The 20,364-nt window shown below is 38.4% G+C and overlaps 2 protein-coding genes across 3 annotated transcripts in view; both read left to right on the forward strand.

The window, feature by feature from the left end:
- LOC129749690 (dopamine receptor 2-like) overlaps positions 1–20,364 on the forward strand; it is a 660,001-nt gene that overhangs the window by 393,330 nt on the left and 246,307 nt on the right. The gene's annotated exons all lie outside the window — the stretch shown is intronic.
- Positions 5,871–20,364, forward strand: part of LOC129749697 (kinesin-like protein Klp10A) — a 30,696-nt gene continuing 16,202 nt past the window's right edge. Inside the window, exon 1 of one of the 2 annotated variants that reach the window (XM_055744749.1) lies at positions 5,871–6,087. In XM_055744749.1, coding sequence (XP_055600724.1) covers positions 5,886–6,087 — 202 coding nt within the window. In that variant the 5' untranslated portion in view covers positions 5,871–5,885. Of the gene's footprint in view, positions 6,088–17,362; positions 17,706–20,364 lie in introns of those variants that run through there. The other variant, XM_055744757.1, reaches the window with a different exon arrangement.

Genomic DNA, 20,364 nt, shown 5'->3' on the forward strand with positions numbered 1-20,364 from the left:
TAGAGAGATGAGAAAGATGAGAGAGATGAGAGAGATGAGAGAGATGAGAGAGATGAGACAGATGATACAAATGAAACAAATGAGAGATACAAGAGATAAGAGAGATGAGAGATAAGAGAAATGAGAGAGATAAGAGAGATGAGAGATAAGATAAATGATTGATAAGATAAATGATTGATAAGAGAAATGATAGAGAAGAGAGATGAGAGATAAGAGAGATAAGAGATGAGAGAGATGAGAGATGAGAGATGAGAGATGAGAGATGAGAGATGAGAGATGAGAGATGAGAGATGAGAGATGAGAGATGAGAGATGAGAGATGAGAGATGAGAGATGAGAGATGAGAGATGAGAGATGAGAGATGAGAGATGAGAGATGAGAGATGAGAGATGAGAGATGAGAGATGAGAGATGAGAGATGAGAGATGAGAGATGAGAGATGAGAGATGAGAGATGAGAGATGAGAGATGAGAGATGAGAGATGAGAGATGAGAGATGAGAGATGAGAGATGAGAGATGAGAGATGAGAGATGAGAGATGAGAGATGAGAGATGAGATGAGAGATGAGAGATGAGAGATGAGAGATGAGAGATGAGAGATGAGAGATGAGAGATGAGAGATGAGAGATGAGAGATGAGAGATGAGAGATGAGAGATGAGAGATGAGAGATGAGAGATGAGAGATGAGAGATGAGAGAGATGAGAGATATGGGAGATGAGGTTGGCTTTGGACTTTCGAGAGGAAATCAAATACAGTTTGAATTGAAAGTTTAGAATTTGGAAATGAAATTTGAAAGCTGAATGTTAGGGTTGATTTTTGAAAACTGAGTGTTGGGATTGAAATTTTGTTGTTTTCAATAGGACATTCTGAATGTTTTCCTTCTCTTCAAAATACTTGTCATTACCTGTTAAAAAATTCCGTGATGTGTCGAGTTCTTTTGGTTGAACGCACGAAGACAATTTTGAAGTTTTGAGACAATCAGTTCTCCAGAAAATGAATTAAATACTCAACAACAGTTTACCCTCCCTTAACTGTGTTTAGTCTTCTTTAGTCTTCTTAGTTTGTTGCATTTTTTTCGGTGTAGCGTATTCAAGTCTTTTTCTTTCTGATCGGAGTGTTTTTAAGTTTTCAACTGTTTTCGTTCAGTTTTCAATTTTCCATTCGCACTGCACCTCTTCTGATTGTTTCACGAATTCGATTTAACTGCACCCAATTATTTCTTGAATGCTTTAGTGGGTTTTAATGTAGAAGGTTTAATTTTTTTTTTCAACAGCAATTTTTTAAGCTTTAAATGATTTTTTTATTTTTATTTTTTTTATTTATTGTTCAGTATTTTATAGAGATGTACCGAATATTCGGTCGGCCGAATATTCGGCGCCGAATACCGCCAAAAAACCGTTAAGCCGAATATTCGGCTCACCGAATAGTTGAGCTAAGTATTCGGCCGAATAGGTCGAATAGGCCGAATATTTATTATTTTAAAATTATACAAAAGCAGACTTCTCAAATTTTTCAACAAGCGTTCAATAATTTATTAAATATCCAAAGGTAATGTTGAAAATTTTTCGAAATCATCAAAAACTTATGGATTCAATAGAACATTTCAGATATATCCGTGTATTTTTCACTGTAGATAGTTTTATACTTTTATTCCAAATTTTCTTGATATATCCAGGTTTGCCCATAAATCAAATAATGCATTCAAGAAAGTTGAATCTGACCGGGATGGCCACATTTTTTTTAACCTTCCGGATTTTAGCCGGGTTCATTCAGATTTTTTGCTTAATCAAATAAAAAAATCAAATATCTCTGTGAAAATTTTTAAATTTTCTGTTACAAAACGATTTTTTAGAGTAAATTTATTCGTTACATACGATTTGAACACTGCTGTTTTAATTCTATGAAAATTTTAAATTTCAAGTAATTTTATTTCTTTTTCCTCTTGTATGTTTGAGAATAATGTCTAGTTTCTGTTCAAATTTTTCCTGTTTTACAAGTTTTTCCAAAAATCGTTCAGACTCGGCCGTGGTGATACGTGTCGTAGAAAGTATTGTATGCTTTAGATTAAAGATGATCGTTTTTTTTTGCAACTATTTTGATGACATCTAACAAAAATTAGATATTCATCTAATTCGATATAAAAAAAATCAATTTCAAATAGCTTAACACCTGTTTTAACATGTTTTGTCCCAGATTTCACTTGAATCCTATCTTTTGTGATAACCGTCCTAGAAGTGACAAGTCATCTGATGAGCTAATGGTGACATTTTGAAAATCAAAGAGACCCCTACTTAAAAAAGATCTGATTCATATGGTTGGAAATAATTGGCTTAAAAACATGAGGGACATTAAGATGGCAAAAAAGAAGATTTCTGTTATAAATAGCTGTAGAAATAGAAGTATTTCTATTAAAAAATCAACAGAATATTTGACCGAATATTCGGCCGAATATTCGGCCGAATATTCGTTTGGCTGAATAGTTGAAAAGGTCAATATTCGGTATTCGGCCGTTCGCCGAATACCACTATTCGGTACATCTCTAGTATTTTATATTTATTACTTTCACATATCGTTATGGTATTCTACGATTAGTTATTTTCAAATAACAGAATTGTTCAACATTTTAACCAATGTGAAATTAGTTATACCATTATGATGTGTGATTTCCGAAATTGTACAAAATTTGCACTAATTGATTTCTGAACCGGCAACCCACTGATTGGTTCCACTAATTTCTAGTTTAGTCACGTGCCCGAGTAACTGCATGTGTCAATGTTCAAAAGTGACATCACTCAAATAAAAAATTACCCAGTTTGTATGATATCGTCCTCACCACTTGTATTGGTATTGATTGTCGGTCTTTTCCACCCCTTGAAGGTGGGGGATGCTTTGTCATTCAGGCAAATGCTCCCGAAACATTGGCTGTGATGCAATAATTCCACGAACGGAACAAATCGAAATTACCAATCCCATTCCATGTGCTTCCGTTCGAGTTGTTTTTTTTTTTCAAGTGATTAACAACGTTGGCAAAAAAGACTTATAAAAACAATGGACAAATATCATGGAAAAATCAACTTAAACAACAGCATAACTAAAATATTTAGGGGAAAATTGGAAATGACTCAGAGTACCATATCGGTCACTTTTGTGAAGATTCACCTAACAATGATGCGGTGTTCTGTTTTGGCAAGGCTGTCAGCCGGTGCGATATGTTTGTTGAATTTGCCATTTGAAATCGATTAAGCCAATTGAATCATCCAGCCAAGTTTTCGATTGTGGAACAAGTTATCTATAATACGAATGCCTCAGCGTTTTTTTTCCAGCGCAAATTGAGGTACCTATGCTCATGATATTTATTTTTCAAAAATAGCCTTGTTAACAACGTTTCGACATCAATCATTTCAACTTCTTCAGGGTTAAAGTAAACAATAATCAATAAAACGTTCACAAATTTTTGTGAAACCCTAAAAAAAATGCTTTGTACAATATTTAACAATCGGAAAAATCGGGATTTACTGTAGAATGTGACTCAATTTTGTATTGGACCTTCAAAACTTTGCATTCAGATTCCAACCTTGACACTGTTAATCAGTTTTGTTTTCCCAAAACTCAGCAGCATCTGATTTCCGCCAGAAGGTGACCACCACCAAAAATGAACGATGTAGGTGGAAGCATTCAACGATTGTGTATCCGGAGCATATCATAGTTGTTGATTGTTTGGAAATTTAAAACGAGCAAAGCGCAAACTTTCAAGCTTTCCATGCTGAATGACACGTGTTATGGACTGCAGTGGGACGTGGGGGATTTCAATTTAAATTCTAAGTTGTTTCTTCCCGTCGACTAATTACTCACAGTTTCTAAACTACAACTAATGATACGTAAATTATGTAACAAAAAAATGTAAACTATTAGAGTGATTACATTTTAAGTAGTTGATGAGAATTGCTTCTGCAATCCTAATTTACATTTTATTTCTCAGACACGTGTCATTATCGATCGTGTAGCTGGAGTAATTTGCGAGTGCCTCGCCTTTGTATAGTAAAACTAGCATATACCATGAACTTGGGAAACTTTTCCCAGTCTGGTAATCTGGAACTAGTAAAAATTGTTTCAGAGCCTTTATAGTTGAGAGTCTTTAAAATTAAAAGTTATGAAAAATGAGAGTTGAGAGTATTGAAAGCTTAGGTTTTCAATTGCTCAGAAGCTTTCAACTGTTGAAAGTCTTAAAATGAGAATTTAAATGTATTAATCAAAAGTTATGCATTGAGATTTCAAAATTTCAAATATTAAACTGTCTGGCTCATGTACGTATCGTTTTCATACACAAATTGGTTGAAATATTCGATAACATCAGCATTCACCTTAATAACATTTGAAGGCCGCAGGTCGAAAAAAAAGACCATCCTTCAAACTCCGACAGCTGTAACTTGCGATTTCCTGGGCCGAATTTAACAAATGACTTGTGTTCCATACTGAGAGTGTTGAGTTTTAATTAGTTGATTCTACTATACATTCACATAAAATAGGTGAATGGGGTTATAAGACGGAAAAACTGCGCCATCACGGAGAAAAAAGTATAGTTTTATCAACTATATTTTGCCGATATTCAATCATATTGATGATTGATTCTCGATCAACTATATTTATTAAATATTCAACTATATTTGTCTTATAGGTTTTATGAATTCAACTATAAATATGACAGCTTCAACTACTATTGTATGATTGATTCAACCATAAATATATTCAAATACTTCAACTATATATACTGATTGATATTGGGCATGCAACTAAACATATTGTAGATTCAACTATACAGCTATGATTTATTTAACTATAAATATGTTGTAATCAATTATACTTCTATGATTGATTTTAAGGGTTCAACTTTATTTGATAGTTGTTTTTTTTTGTAGTTTTCCTGTATTTATTTTCATTTTGGTTTAATACATATTTTGTTTATTTGTAAACACAAAAAAGTTTATGTTAACAACGAATAATATGATAATGCTTTGTTCGGGTTAGCAGTCAACACGTCAATGGTTTTCGCATTGTTTAGCCATTTCTGCTTCCCGATGAAACGCAAATCGATGCCACTTAATCGGGATGTCTACTACTGAAAATGTTTGTCACAATTTTATTGTGCTGTCCAATTATACCTCTTTTGCTAATTATCTCCTGTTTTGCCATTCATAAACATAAACACTTATGAACATGTAGTGTTTGCATGTGTAGAAATTGTTCAAGTAAACCAGGAATGTATAGTTGAATCTATTTTATTTATAGTTGAATGCATAAAATTAATCATACAATTGTAGTTGAATCTATCATATTTACAATTGAATCGATTGTACGATTATAGTTGAATTTATTATATTCATAGTTGATTGAGTAAGGTCAATCATCAGTTTGTAGTAAAGTGTATTATATTTATAGTTGGATGCACGCTCTGATGATTGGTAGCAATAATTAGAACAACAGTCGTCTTTTTTTCTTAGTGATGGAGTATCATTTTTATTCGCTCTCATGTAAATTTTCTGTCCCACGATCTGTTTTTACTTTCCGGGTCAGCCAAGGTAGCTCATGAACCAATACAAAAAAAGACGTTGGGCCTTTGAGTAATAATCTGAGATTGGTTGATTTTTTTTAAATCTTGATTTAGATTATTAGATTATTTCTTACTTAATAATTTTTCTAGGTGAAATGGTTATTTTCATTGATTTTTTCCACGATTTCCACGAATCAACTTTTGTAAATTATTTTAATTTCCTCTATTATTTGATAGTTTTTCCATGTTTTCTGAAGATAAATGAAATTAAATTAACTCGATGAATCTCCCGTTTTCTTTTCATTCATTTTATTCGGACGACAATGAACGCGCTGGAACATGATCGTCGGCGGCACAATCATCATCATCATCGTCGCCATACACTGTTCCATCGCTGTTGGACTCATGAATGGACCCGTTGCTGCTGCTGCTGCTCCCACGCCTTTTCGCACAATCGTCGGACGCCATCGAAACGACACAACTACTAAACAACATCAGAACGCCACACAAGGTGCAATCAGCAGGCTCAACGTTGTAAATGGTAAGTAACCTACCTCTTGGATCTAGGGGAGGGGGGTGGTGGATGTCTCTCTTGAACATTTTGTGCTACTTTCCAGCTCTTCCATCCAGCCGATTTAGTCGGGTTTGTTGTCGTTTAGTGGAGCTCCACTAACTATTTTCCACAGCTGTGCTTCTCCTCGGATGGGTTATTTTACTCATATACTCGTAGTTTAAGTGGACTTTATCAGGGTTGTGTGGGAGTTGTCCTGGATGCTTTCAATGTTGAATGCAAGTAGGTGAATTTGGAATTTGAATCGTGCCGGTTGCTTTCGCGTGAATTCGATACTGATGATAGAAACCGTAGTACCACGGTAGTTTTTCTTGGTTCCATAGTGTTTTTTTCTTGTCTCGTCAAGATCTTTCGAACAGTATGTATAATGCACATCCGTGTACACTAGACCACTGCAAGCTTTGTATGAAATTTAAAATTCTTAAATTTTTATACCTCCCATAACTTTTTTGATTGTTTTTGATGCCAGAAATAGCAATAAAAATTTTAGAAGCGATCCATCCAGTCCTGAATTAGCGCATCGAGTTTTAATTTTGTATGGAAATTGGTATAAGAAAACAAAATTTTTCATTCAAAAATCGCCAGAGATGTACTGAAAGTTCCAAAAAATATAAATTTGGATGAAAATATTTCTTTATTCTTGCAGTACAATTCATGTGGATAAAGCTTAAGCCTAACTTGTACCCCAGAAAAGATATTCGATGTTATATAAAATTTTTGTTTTCAAAATTATTTATTTTTAAATTTTTGCTTTTTTTACTGCTTATTTGAAAGCTGTGGTGAGAATAGAAGATCTCAATAAAAATTGCTTTGCAGAGCAAGGAAATTCATTGATTTATACAACCTTTGCAAAAACTGTTCATGAAATTATTTAAAGCTCTAGCATGTAAAGTCTGCCATTTTCAAACACTTTTCAATGGATTCAGGTTTTTTATTTCGAAATGGTTATAATTTTTTTCATGAAATGCCTAGCTGCTTGTTATGTTTGCAAAAAATGCAACTTAAGAATAGTGAAAACCAAAAATTAAAGACCAATTTCATTTCAAGCTTGTTTGAATTTTCTCGATGAATAAATGTGCAAAAATTTCTTCTTCCATACAAATTTCCATACGAAACAGAAACGCGTTGCGCTAACTCATCAATCAACCAAATCATCTAAAATTTTACACTGGTGCTTGGTGACCAAAAAGGCATCGAAAAAAAATATGGGAGCAAAACTCATTTTTTGCAGCGGTACACTCAATACCGAATTTGCCCAGTCTCCTTTCCGCAGCGATGGTTAACGAATTTAACTACAAAACTCATTACAAAACGTAAAGTAAAACAAGAAAATTTACGCGAATGCTTGCGTGTTCGTTGTTTTTGTCGATAAATCAGAAGTTCAACGTCAAAGGAATTACTTCCCTAGAATTGGTATGAAATAGCCTTTCTTGTGAATATAATTTTATTGAATTAGCTAATAGCCGCGATAAGTTGTTACAAAATTACTTGCCAGTTGGTCTGGACGTTTCGAGCTACTTTTGGCTTTTCACTCCTCCTCAGGGGATTTAATCTATCGATCGTCTATACTGTTTGTAGTTATAGACGATCGCAAGTATCGACGTAGTAGTATTATAGACGATCGCTAGATTAAATCCGCTGAAGAGGAGTGAAAAGCCAAAAGTAGGTCGAAGCGTCCGGATCAACTGACAAGTAATTTTGTAACAACTTATCACGGCGATATTCAATTGTTCTGGTTGGATTGCTAATTCAGACTCCGAATTTAGATATGCCAAGTCCAAAGTCAAGCACCCAAAACTCAGGCTCTAAAAACATTTGAAAATATACAATGTTTTCATTGTACCTTTTTTCAAATGTTTTTAGAGCCTGAGTAGTCACTCATTCAAGTCGAAAATCAAAACAAAACTTAGGAGGAATTAAATTTAGCACGTTCTGTTCTCAAAATGGCAGAGAAACTAAATAAGTTAGAATAACAATCAGGATCAATCAGTTAAAATTGGAATCATGAATCCAAAGTTGTAAAATTTTGATTTACAGATCCATAATTCACCCGAAATTCATCGTTGATGATTATATTTCAAAATTCAGAAACCAGAGCTCAAAAGTCGAATTCTGTGTGCGATGAAGTTATTTTAATTGGAACATTATCGTTTTAATTCAATCGAAAAAGTGTTGACAAAATTATCAAAAAAATCAACGTTTTGCAGCAGATGTAGATTGAGATATGAAGAATCGATTGATATATGTACTCAACAAAAAATTCACAATTTTGGCACCTCATCCCTCTGATTCAATGAGCCTCAATTATTTTCTTAATCCTTAACATTCAAACCTTCTTAAACTATTTTCTGTAAAAAACATCCCAACAAACATCACCGTTATCTGAATATCCTTACGTTTAACATTTAAAAAAGTGTTATTTAAGTTTAAAAAAACCCTTATAGTCATATTCAAGTATTTCCAAATTGGGAAGGTCATAAAATCTCGGTCGAAAAAACTGGGATAAAACCGGGAATTTGAAAATGGAAACCCTGTATAACTACAGTCGTTCACTTTCTCGCCTGATATTATATCTGAAATGCTTTACCACGAAAAAAAAAAATAGTTTAGTATGATACAAACACACTTTTATATCACCTACTGGGTCATTTTTTCCAAGAATAAATTCTCTCAGACTCTCGAGAGCCATCAAACATGTATCTTTTGTGTTTCGTTAATTTTCTTTAAAGGTTGTCGTTAATTTTCTTTAAATATAGTGCCTTTATTGAATATAATTATAGAAAAGACTGCGGAATTTTGCCAAGTTAAATTTTAACAAAAAACTTGCTGTTTTGAAATTTTTAAGGGATTTTTGTAAAAAATCACAATTTCAATTGTCTGCCGACGTATGCTTTGAGAATTGTGATTGTAGTGATTTCGGACAATTTAAGAAAAAAATATACTATAGCTAAATCTTAAACATTTTAACTTCAAATCGATTTCTTACTACAATTTCAGTTGTTCCCTGAAACGCTGGTAGGTTTACGATTGATGCTTAGCTAAAGGATCATGCAAAGCATTTTTTTTAAGAAGTATCAAATTTATGGATTCCAACATTTAATCTTTTCCAATTGTTCAATTATAATAAGCTTATTGTCTACTCTTACTTAACCCTAATCCGCTCTTGAGTTTCAATATAACACATTAACACTATTGGAAGTTTGGCGGCTTGTAACTTTATTCGGGTGCATCCAAATAAAAAAAAAAATCTTCGGGGATCATCAATGAACGCTTGAAATCTTGAATTTTGCATCATAAAATTTTTCATGGACGCACCCTTAAAGCCCCAGTGAAAAAACTCCCTAATGAGACTTTGAGTGTCAACTTGGCACCCCTCGCTTAAAACCGTTATATCTCTTTTGTTTCTCAACCAATTTTCAAAAAATTTACAGTTTTCATATTTTTTTTTGTATTTTTGTAATGTATCGCAGCGCTTATGTAATACATGGATTTTTGATGAATATAAATTGGTTGCGGAAATCTTGAGTTAGGTAATATATTCAAAATCCAGTGCAAGAAAATCTGAGAAATTGCAAATTGACAAAAAGTTCGAAAAACTCCTATCTTTGAAAATTCATCAAAAATTCTGTGTTTCGTATTTTGACAATCTAAACATGCACAAATATGCCAAGTTACGTGAATTTTCAAATCCTCTTTTCAAATTCTATCTGGAGTGACTTAAATAGCTTTGACGGTCATTAATTGAATAGGACGGTTTTTACAACTTTTTATCACTTTTTTTTGTGGTCATGATCTTAAAAATATATATAAAAAAAAATTTATCGTTGTATGTAACGTACAGCTTCTTACTTCAGCTTTCTTGGACACAAAGTGAAATATTTTTTGAGCATTCCCTAACAGTCATTTTTTCCGAAGCATGTTTTTTTGGATTGTTTTCTTAGACGGAAAATTGAAGTGTTGTAGGTGAATATTGTCTGAAAAACATATTTGAGTTACATTACGAGGTTTTCAAAAATATACGAGGTTTTCAAAAATATAAATTTTGTTTAAGTCGGTTGGGAAACAAGAAAGATATATTGTTTTTAGTCAGGAGTGTCAAATTGATACTCCAGGAACGGATGAGGGATAACAATCGAGTTTTTTTTTTCACTATGTGTGTTCTGACCTGAGTTAAATAATCAGAGCCTAGACTCATGCTTAGTTAAGAACTCATTCCTTATTTTTCTAATAAATTTTTGAACCAGAAATTCCACAATAATGGAGCAGGCATTAAAGGTTGGAGAGAAAAATTTTTATTTTAGATTTTTTTCTCGAATCAGTTAAAAACATGTCATAAATTCTAGGAACCTTTCCAACCGCAGGAGAAAAAATAACATGGAACCGGAAGACTCATTTTAAAACTTGCACTATTAAAAGCTATTTACAAGTTATTTTTTCCATAGCGCTGACCTTTATTATGCATTTGTTTATTTATTCAGTCAATTTTCACACTTTCGCTCGGAAGGTTTTTAGCCTAATTTGAGTAGGAAGAAAATAGACCCTGCACTCTGCACATATTTGACAATGAACTGTCTAACTAAGGGCGGCCCCCATTGCTGCTCTCGGACTATTTGCTTTAAAGGTTTCATTCAGAGCCTTGGTAAAGTTCTTCGATAAATCTTCCTTCTGCTTTACTCGGCCATATCGGATAGTTGCTGGCTGTATAGTTAGTTATATAAAATGTCCTAGGTAAATAAACTTTACAGTGGCAAGCAATCCACACGACAGTACATAAGTGGGTGTATCGCTATGCAATTATAGTTGTTTAAGTTGCAGTTGATGTTAGTTTTCCTGGATGTTTTTTTTTTCCTCGCAGTGGACTTTGTGGTCGGCCGCTTGAATGCTTAAAATGGTCCTTTCGCGTGTCCTGTCATAGTTCCGTTGTCCTGGCATCGGTGACATTAGTGAAGGCTTTTCGTTTTGCAATCGATCGAAGAGGGCACGCGTGTGTTGTTTGCATTGACCATCGAAAGGAGATTGTTTTTATTTATTCAAAAGTTTGTTAGTTTGTTTAAGAGAAATTAGATTTCAAATCGTAGTTCGTTTTGCGTAATCTGTTTTTTTTTTGTATGGCCAATATTTTGTTATTTCAAATCTGTCTATTGGTTTTCAGTAATTATTCCTACTACAGAAATGGAATAATAATATGTGTTTTAATGGCGCATTACCATTACCAATTTCAAAAGAATGACATCGGTGGAGGACATATGTTCGATTAGAAAAGAACTCTACTATACACCAATTCTTCCTGAACTTGGTCACCTGTGGAGGGCGCTCAGTTTTTGTCATACTGGAATGGATGGGATGAATATTTTTTGCCATTTTCCTCCCGGATACGAAGGAGGGTGCTTACTAATCATAACATTACTGATAGTTGGTTCGTGATAACATAAATTGATGAACATGAACATGGCAAAGTTGCGCAAGTAACATGAATGTGCTGTTCACGTTTTACCGTATTTATACGGAGATTTGAATGCAAAATCTAGCGATACGCTGGATTTATAAATAAATAAAAAAAATTCTATCATTTCTTTCTGATAATTTTTCATTATTTTAACTTGTGTTGACGTTACATTTTTTACATATGGTAAGTAAACTTATCATCTGCGAGCAATTACAAAATCACCGAACGCCTACTAGACTACTGTTCAATGTAATAATAAAGCTTTATTTTTCTTATTTTAGTCCACTTCAATCCTTAAATATTTTTTCTTAACTTATGTACTTGACCAACCAATCCGTTAAATTATTCCCATCCTGTTTCGTTTCGATCGTAAAAAAGTAATGTTATCAACAAGATAACCTATTTGGGTCTCCCACAAACTAGAAAAACATCTGGGTTAAAACTGTAACATGTAACTTAAAAAATTGAAATCATATGCCCGGATATTGTCAAGTTTTTGGATATAATAGCCCGGATTTGTTGGGCCCGGTTAAGTGCGGGACAAATTATGGCAACCTTAATCTAACTATATTTAACTTTTGAAGAAAATCCAGCTTTTTTAAAGCCCCGTTCCAGCTCCGGTTATCCGAGGAAACGCGCCAAAATAAAAGATCTTTGGTTTTGACAGTTTGAAGCCAGCGTTTTTACTTGGCGTCATTTAAGATTTTCATCGACGGTTCATATTCTTGCGGCTGAGCTCCGCCACCGAGAGCTTCTGTGTCTGCCTCTTCTTCGATTTAAATCCGGGTCCCAATGAAGGGCCATAAAGATCCGCTTTAGAAATCTCTACCCATATATAAGAAGCATTCCACTTTCTAAACCGGATGTCTTGTGGAACTGGAAGGATTTTCTATGTGGACTTCCATCGACTTGTCATTTCCGATGTTGACTTTGGCAAGCTGATAAGCTTGAACAGGTGAAGGTATTGCTTAAAGCACCCATTACCCGAAACGAACTGCGTCATGTAAAAGTTGACCTCACCATACTTTCGATTTAACCAGTCTGAAGTTTCGATAGTGCCACGCTCGCAAGAAGATATCTCTTGCTACTCTGTGGACTTTCGACGCACTATCACAACAATAATAGACATGTGTACCTAAACTTAAGCGGCTGTCGACCATTACTACGAGGTATTTCAGCTGCTGTTTCGAAGATGTGGTGTGTCCTCCAACAGTAATCTCCAAGGGCGGCACAACTTTTTTGTTGGTCTACTACTCGTGAACATTAATTCGGTTTTATGGAGGGCTATCTGAAGCTTGACTCCTTCCATCCACATGCCAACCCTTTCTACAGACACCGTTGTGAGGTCTTCTACCTCCTCGATTGTTTCGCCGTTGATCATGAGTACGATATCTTTCGTTAATCCGACGATCTGCGCGCCTGCTGGCAGTTTCAGCGTTAACACCTCATTATAAATGGCATTCCAGAACACAGGTCTAAGTATGGAACCCTGTGGAACACCCGCTGTAAGAGTATTGGGAACAGGCATCCTGTTAAGCGCTTTGGCAAAAGCTTCGTAGCTAACGTTGTTGAAGGCATTTTTAAAGTCGAACGTCACAATAGCGCAATGACGAACACCTGTCATCTTCAATTGATATGCGCGTTTCGCGTACTCTGTCACCATTCGCATGGCGTCCACTGTGTATCTCCCTTTCCGAAAACCGAACTGTCTGTTCGACAGTCCACTTTCACCCTCTGTGCAGATAGGCTGCTGAAGATTATCTTCTTTAGTAGTTTACCAAGGGTATTCAACAAACAAATAGGTCTGTACGATGATCTGCGATTTTCCCCGGTTTCGGTAGTAACACCAGCTCTGCAGTTTTTTACAGGTTGGAAAAAGATCCTTCGTCGAGACACTTTTATAACACCACTCTGAAAGTATATGGCATGGTCTGTACAGCTACCTTCACCACTGTATTCGGGACTCCGCCACAAGTTCCTCGTTCATTACTGGCTCGATGTCGTGGACTTTCGCGTCGTACAGGAGTAGTGGCTACTGCATCGGGACATGCTGCGGAAAAAGATGCGCTACGATCTCCTTTAAATTTATAGGGACACTTTTCGCTCGCCGTCCTCGGGCACCGATTTTCGCTAGTGCAATTCTATAGGCTTGGCCCCATGGGTTGTCGTCTACGCTCTGACACAGTGCTATGTAGCAGTTCTTCTTGCTCGTTCGGATAGCCCGCTGGAGTGCTTCCCTGGCTGCTCGACAAACAGCATCTCTCCATTCTCGCCCGTTGAGCTCCCCACCTGGCTTCAAGGCAGCTAACACGCACCTCGGCAATTTCGGAGGTCCACCAGTAAGCCGGTCGTCGCCACCACTCGGGTATACTTCTTCTGGACATAGTCATGTCGCACACGATACGCTCAGAACAAAATAGCTTACCTAACTTAATTATAATGCTACAATGTTTGTAGTATAACCTTCTTCGGGCTCCGCTTGTATGTCGATAAATCGTTCAACATATTAGAGAGATATTTATCGACGACTTTCGCAGTCTGTTTCACAGAGGTATCAAGGCCAAAGATTTGACGGTCATTTGTTTTAAGAGTCGATGATCCCCACCCAGTCATAACTATCTACTGGGCCCGCGTAATCTAGATGACTTTAAAAGGGTCTCTCGAATGACAGCAATGTCGGATTTGTGAGCATAAAAAATCGTGATCCACAGGATAGTGCATCTTTGCAACTGTAGAACAAACTCATCGTAACTTCTCTCTTCTTTCATTGTTTGAGCCCCGTGAACGTATTTACATGATGTGCTTGCAGAGTTTTGTATTTGATTAATTCTGCTCGTAGTTTGTTGAAGGTGTGGGTAGAACGTTACATGCAAATGGAAGCGGCAGAACTCGTCCTTCTGCCAAAACCAGGTAAGCCTCCAGGAGACCCATCGGCGTACCGGCCGATCTGTTTACTGGACACAGCAGGTAATGTCCTGGAGAAGGTGAATCAAAACCTCATCCAAATGAGGGTCTCGGCATATCTGTACATATATGCTTATGGAAAGTTATTTCCACAAACGCCAACTACAGTATATGACCGGTGAGGGCATGTGAACACAATAAGTTTCGGCGGGTGTGCCACAGGGGTCAATACTCGGCCCGGTTCTATGGATCATCACGTAGGACGAGCTCCTACGAATGAGCCTCCTATCGGGAGCTGAACTCGTAGGATTTGCGGATGATGTAGTCCTCTTGGCGAGAGGCTCCTCGACAGCGGAAGTACATGCTTACTTGCCACAGTAGCTTTCCATGCCGTGGAAAGCTGGATGTACTCCAAGTGCCTGCGTCTAGCCCACCACAAAACCGATATGGGGCTGATCATCAACCTGATCTCACCCCAAACAGGTACTATTGCAGTTGGACTCAGCTTCACAAGTCATGTCGACTACGTGTGTAAGAGAGCGGCAATGGCCACGGTCGCACTCAGACGGATGATGTCGAACTCCTCGGCAATCCGCAGCAGTAAGAGGAGGATACTGGCAAGCGTGACCACGTCAATCTTGCGGTACGAATCAGTGGCCAGGAGGCAGGCCCTGGGAAAACAATGTAAACTGCAGAGACTTAGCAGCGTTCAGCGGCTGATGAACCTGTGGATACCGGACCATCTCTTTCGACGCCATCTGCGAAGTAGCAGGCGTCATGCCCATCTCGGTTTTTCTAGAGGAGGATGTCTAATGCTACGTCAATGAAGACACGCCCAACGTATGAGATCTCGCCAACGAGGACTCGATGTTCAACTGGCAGCAGCTGTGGGACAGCTCAGCGAGAGGAAGATGGACCCATCGTCTGATACCGCATATCGGAAGCTGGATCCAAAGAAGACACGGTGAAGTGGACTTCCATATGACGCAATTCCTAACTTTTCATGGATGCTTCATGAAGTACCACTACCGGTTTGGAAATGTGGCTTCGCCATATTGCCCAGATTATGGTGACGAAGAGGAAATACCCGAACATGTGGTGCCTGTCCGAGGTTTGCGGCGGTACATACCAACATACTTGCCGTCTGTGGGCCAGACACGACAACAGAAAACGTGGTGCAGAGGATGTGTACGGACTCCAACACTTGGCATGTGGTCAGCGCTGGGTTCACTCGGTTGATGACTGCCCTGCAGAGGAGCTGAAGTCAACGGCAGTCAGAGAGCATTTGAGTAGTGTGCGTCCGGTCCCTTGATCGAAGCTACAAAGATAAGGCATCATCTTATGCGTAGCGGAGGTCATGAATTCGCCGTGAACGTGGGTAGGATATCCCACCGCTGGAGTGTATCCGAGTAGTACCGCTTCCTAAGGAGGAAACCGCGAGGATATGACTCTACTTTCCTCGTAGCGGACTTCACAGGAAGAGGGTTAACCACTGTCGGGGTATACCCACGGGTAGAGACGTTCTCGATGCCGGGCGAGCCTCTCGTATCGGGGTAGGATGTCGTCACTTTCGGGAAACATCCGAGTCGTAGCGTTCAATGTCCCGAATGTGTGCCATGACAGCCGCGAGTCCAGTCCAGGACAAGCTGCTCTCGATCGGCACACGACGGGGATGAAGGTGGCAAACCTCGAATCCTTGAGATAAGAAGTCGGGCTTCGAGTCGTTAGAGTAGAAGTCAGGCCTCGAGTCATCGGGAGGAGAGGTTTGTGTGTCAACCTAGAGTCGATGCAAGAAGGGGTCTGATCTCGAGTCGTGAGAGGAGAGATCAAGCCTCGAGTCGTGAAGAGGAGAGTTTATGTGGGAACCTCGAATTATTGCATGAGGCATGAGGCATGAGACCCCCTTCTCAGTTCACGTTCCACTTCTCACTTCTCATTTCTAACGTTTCAAATCTCACTTCTCATTTTTCTCTTAGCACGACTCACTTTTAACATCTCACTTCTTAAGTCTTACGTCTCGTGTCTTACTTTTCACGTTTACATCTCGTGTCTCACCTTTCATTCACCTCTCTTCTTGTTTCTCACTTCTCGCATCTCATTTCTCACGTCTTTCGTTTTGCTTTCCATTTTTCACGGCTCATATCTCACTTCTTACGTCTCATTTTACATTTCTCACGTCCCACTTCTCATTTCTCTCTTCTCACGTGTTTCGTCTCACTTTTCGTTTTTCAAATGCTTTAATCGGTTTTTTTAAACGGCACGTATACCCGTGTAAAAATCCTTGGTGTATTTGCAAAATTTTACCCAATAACTGCGAAAAATGATCTACGGTTCCTCATTTTCGGTCATTTGCATGTTTGTATGTTCCTCCAAAACCTTGAAACCGAAAATTTTATTTGACCGAGCATTTCACTTAGCTAAGCCAGGCACCTACATCTAAATATAGATTAAGCATCAGCTAGCAAGACTCAATTCGTACCGCACTGGAGCGTGATTAGGCTGTTCCATAGAAAAACCGTAAAAGATTCCCACAAACATGGCAGCAGCAAAGTCATTACATATGGCCGCCACCGATGGAGACGATTAGTCGGTACTAGTAGTAGGTATGAGCCATTGCTGTTAAAATAGTTCAACTCACACATGTATGAGGGGTGGAGTGGGAGAAAGGAAGTCCTCTGAAGTAGCACCGCTGCCATACTAGAACTCTTACCTTACGGCGTCATCGTCGATGGGCCGGGAAAGGAATTTCTATGGCACCCAGTCAGTCAGTCAGTCCGTCGGCAGGACGAATTGCCGGAAGTGGGGAAAGTGGTCGCGGGGCAGCCAGCCAGGCAAGTCCTTTTTCTGCCGTAACAACGAAACGGTTGCACACACTCCCGAGTTGGACGTCGTCCAGGACGAAACATATCGTTGTGAACTGTTGAAGTGGTGCATTGTTGTCGCTGGCCGCCGTTGACTGACGTCCGTAGTTTGAGGTTAGGGAATTCCCTCCACGGGAAAAACGGACACCTGTTCCACGCGAATGTTATAGCCAGTTCCAGTTCCGGGGACGTGTGTGTGCGACGTGTTGAATCGGTGGAATCAATAGTGCGTGCTTAATTGCGCCATTTGCCAAGGAAGCAAGGAAGGCGGAATTGTTCCAGGAGACTGGACGAAGCCTAGGGGAAGACGGGCACTACTTCGGTACACAATTTGTCAGTCTGAGTGCGTGGGAGGTGTCCTAGATTCGAATTCGAAGGTAATTGACCTATGCGTTTGGTTTATCGTCCGTTAGTTCGTTCGTTTGTTGTCATGATCTTATCCGTTGTGTTGTTAAAATTTTAATGACGATTTGTTTCTATATCGGGTCAGCAACAGCACAGTGGCAACAAAGTTGGGTTACTTTCTTCCTTAAGTTGGTGACTTCTCGATTGGAATTGTGATGTTTCCGTTAGGTTGATTTGAATGTGATGTTAATTTTTATTTCTGAAAAGTTTATGTTTGAGTAATTTAGCTTATCTATTTGTTCTAGTTGGGATTTTTTTTTTTAAATTATGTTCCTTCTTAATTTTGTTTATATTTTCAATTATTTACTGAGGGTTTCTATGCATTGCAACTGTGAAACTCAAGTTTTTACTTACCTGCATATCCTAAGTTGACATTGAAAGGTAAATAAGACAATACCTAAATCTTGAATTTAAAATTATTTTTCCTGGGAAATTCCGGCTTGCAGTCTATTTTAGAGCAAAAAGACAGCTACTAGGCTAAGTACATAAATGTTGAATTTCTGTACGATTCATAGGAGGAAAATATTACATTATTAAATTGAGTAGATTTCTACCGCTGAATAAAATAGGTAATCCATTTTTTCTATATTTTTTTCCCCGTAATTTATGTTCTGAATATCCAACAGTCATAATTTTAGACGCGATTGTTTTGTTTTCGAAGACAATATTTTCTATAAATGTTCTTACCAATCAATAGAAATGCCTAGATTTCACTTTTTTAAGAACGGGTTAAAAAATTCATCTGCAATAATGAGCCGTATCTTGCATGCTTGTCCCTGAATATATTTTTCATGCTGTGAATATCTATCGAAACGTGGCTATAATTATTATTTACGTTTCGCCGGTGAGCCATTGCTGTGGAAAAAACGTGTCAAGCGTCGGTTTCCCATTAGAGGGACATGTTTGTTACCTGATTTTAAAACTTATATTTCATATCAATGAAATTAAGGTTTTTTTTCCTTGTGATGTGAGGATGAGTCGATTTTTTATTTTATTTTTTAAAATTTACTATCCTATGTATGAAGTAATTCTACAAAGAGTTTTGATCAATTTTTCATAAAAGTTTTATGGGAGCCATACTTTTTTTTAAAGTTGAAGAGAACATTTTAACAGAAACCATCTCCGAACTCAAATGAACTACAAATGATTGAAGCAATCAACCAATGAAAAGTGATTAAATTAGGGATAGTCCTACTCAGGCGATTTTTTACACAAAGACGTGTTAATCAAAATTAACGTTCGAAACGAAAAATCCTTTAAAAATGTTTTTTTTTGTTGATTTAGGGGAAAAGGAAAGCCAGTAATTTGGTAATTTAAAAAAAAATCCAGTTAGAAAAACATACTTACTTAACTTAATGATCCCGCGCCGATCCTCCGGTGCATAGGGCCGTGGTAAAAGACCTCCACTGTTGACGATCCGGAGCCAGCGTCTTCACCTGGTCCCAGTCAAGATTCTCGTCGACAGTTCGGATTTCAGCGGCTAGGCTTCGCCGCCACGAGTTTCTGGGCCTGCCTCTTCTTCGATGACCTTCTGGATTCCAGTCAAGCGCCTCTCTGCAAATCTCGTCTTCATCTTTTCGCAGCGTGTGCCCAATCCATCTCCACTTACGTTCCCGAATCTCGATTTCTAGCGCCCTTTGATGACACCGGCGATGTAGTTCCTCATTCGAGATCCAGTTGCCAGGCCACCAAGCGCGGATGATGTTCCGCAGGCAGCGGTTTACAAATACTTGCAGTTTTTGCGTCGTCACCGCATATGTGCACCAAGTTTCGCACCCGTACAGCAATACGGATTTGACGTTTGAGTTGAAGATTCGGATTTTTGTTCGTAGAGAGATCTGGCGTGACCGCCAGATGTTTCGGAGATTCGCAAACGCAAATCGGGCCTTTCTGATCCGGGTTTCGATGTCTTTCCTGGTACCACCATCAGGCGTTATCTGGCTACCAAGATACTGGAAGCACTCCACTTTCTCAACTTGTTGCCCAGCTACCATGAAACTGGAGGGATTTCCTGTGTTGATTTCCATCGACTTGGTCTTTCCGACATTGACTTTGAGACCTGCTGCCTTGGAGCTTTCGGTGAGGTCGTCGAGTTTGCTCTGCATGTCCGGTTGTGTTTGGGCGAGCAAAACAATATCGTCAGCCAGGTCAAGGTCGTTCAGTTGCTCAATTGTTAAAGGATTCCACGGCAATCCTCGGTTCGGTGCACAGTCGATCGATCCAGTCAGAATCTCATCCATTACGATGAGGAAAAGTAGCGGTGATAAGATACATCCTTGTCTCACTCCAGCAGTTACCGGGATTGGTTCGGACAAGACACCATCGTGCAAGACCTTGCACGAAAATGCCTCGTATTGTGCTTCGATGAGATGGACTAGTTTCTCTGGGACCCCTCGTCGCCTTAGAGCCGCCCAGATGTTTTCATGATTAAGTCGGTCGAATGCTTTTTCGAAATCAACGAACACCAGCAGAAGAGAGTCCTGGAATTCGTTGATTTGTTCCAGTATGATTCGTAGCGTTGTGATGTGGTCCACACATGATCGTCCGGATCGGAATCCAGCTTGTTGCCGTCGGAGTGTAGCGTCGATTTTCTCCTGGATCCTGTTCAGGATCACTTTGCAGAGTACTTTG

The sequence above is a fragment of the Uranotaenia lowii genome, chromosome 1 (assembly GCF_029784155.1).
Source record: "Uranotaenia lowii strain MFRU-FL chromosome 1, ASM2978415v1, whole genome shotgun sequence".
Classification (NCBI taxonomy): domain Eukaryota; kingdom Metazoa; phylum Arthropoda; class Insecta; order Diptera; family Culicidae; genus Uranotaenia; species Uranotaenia lowii.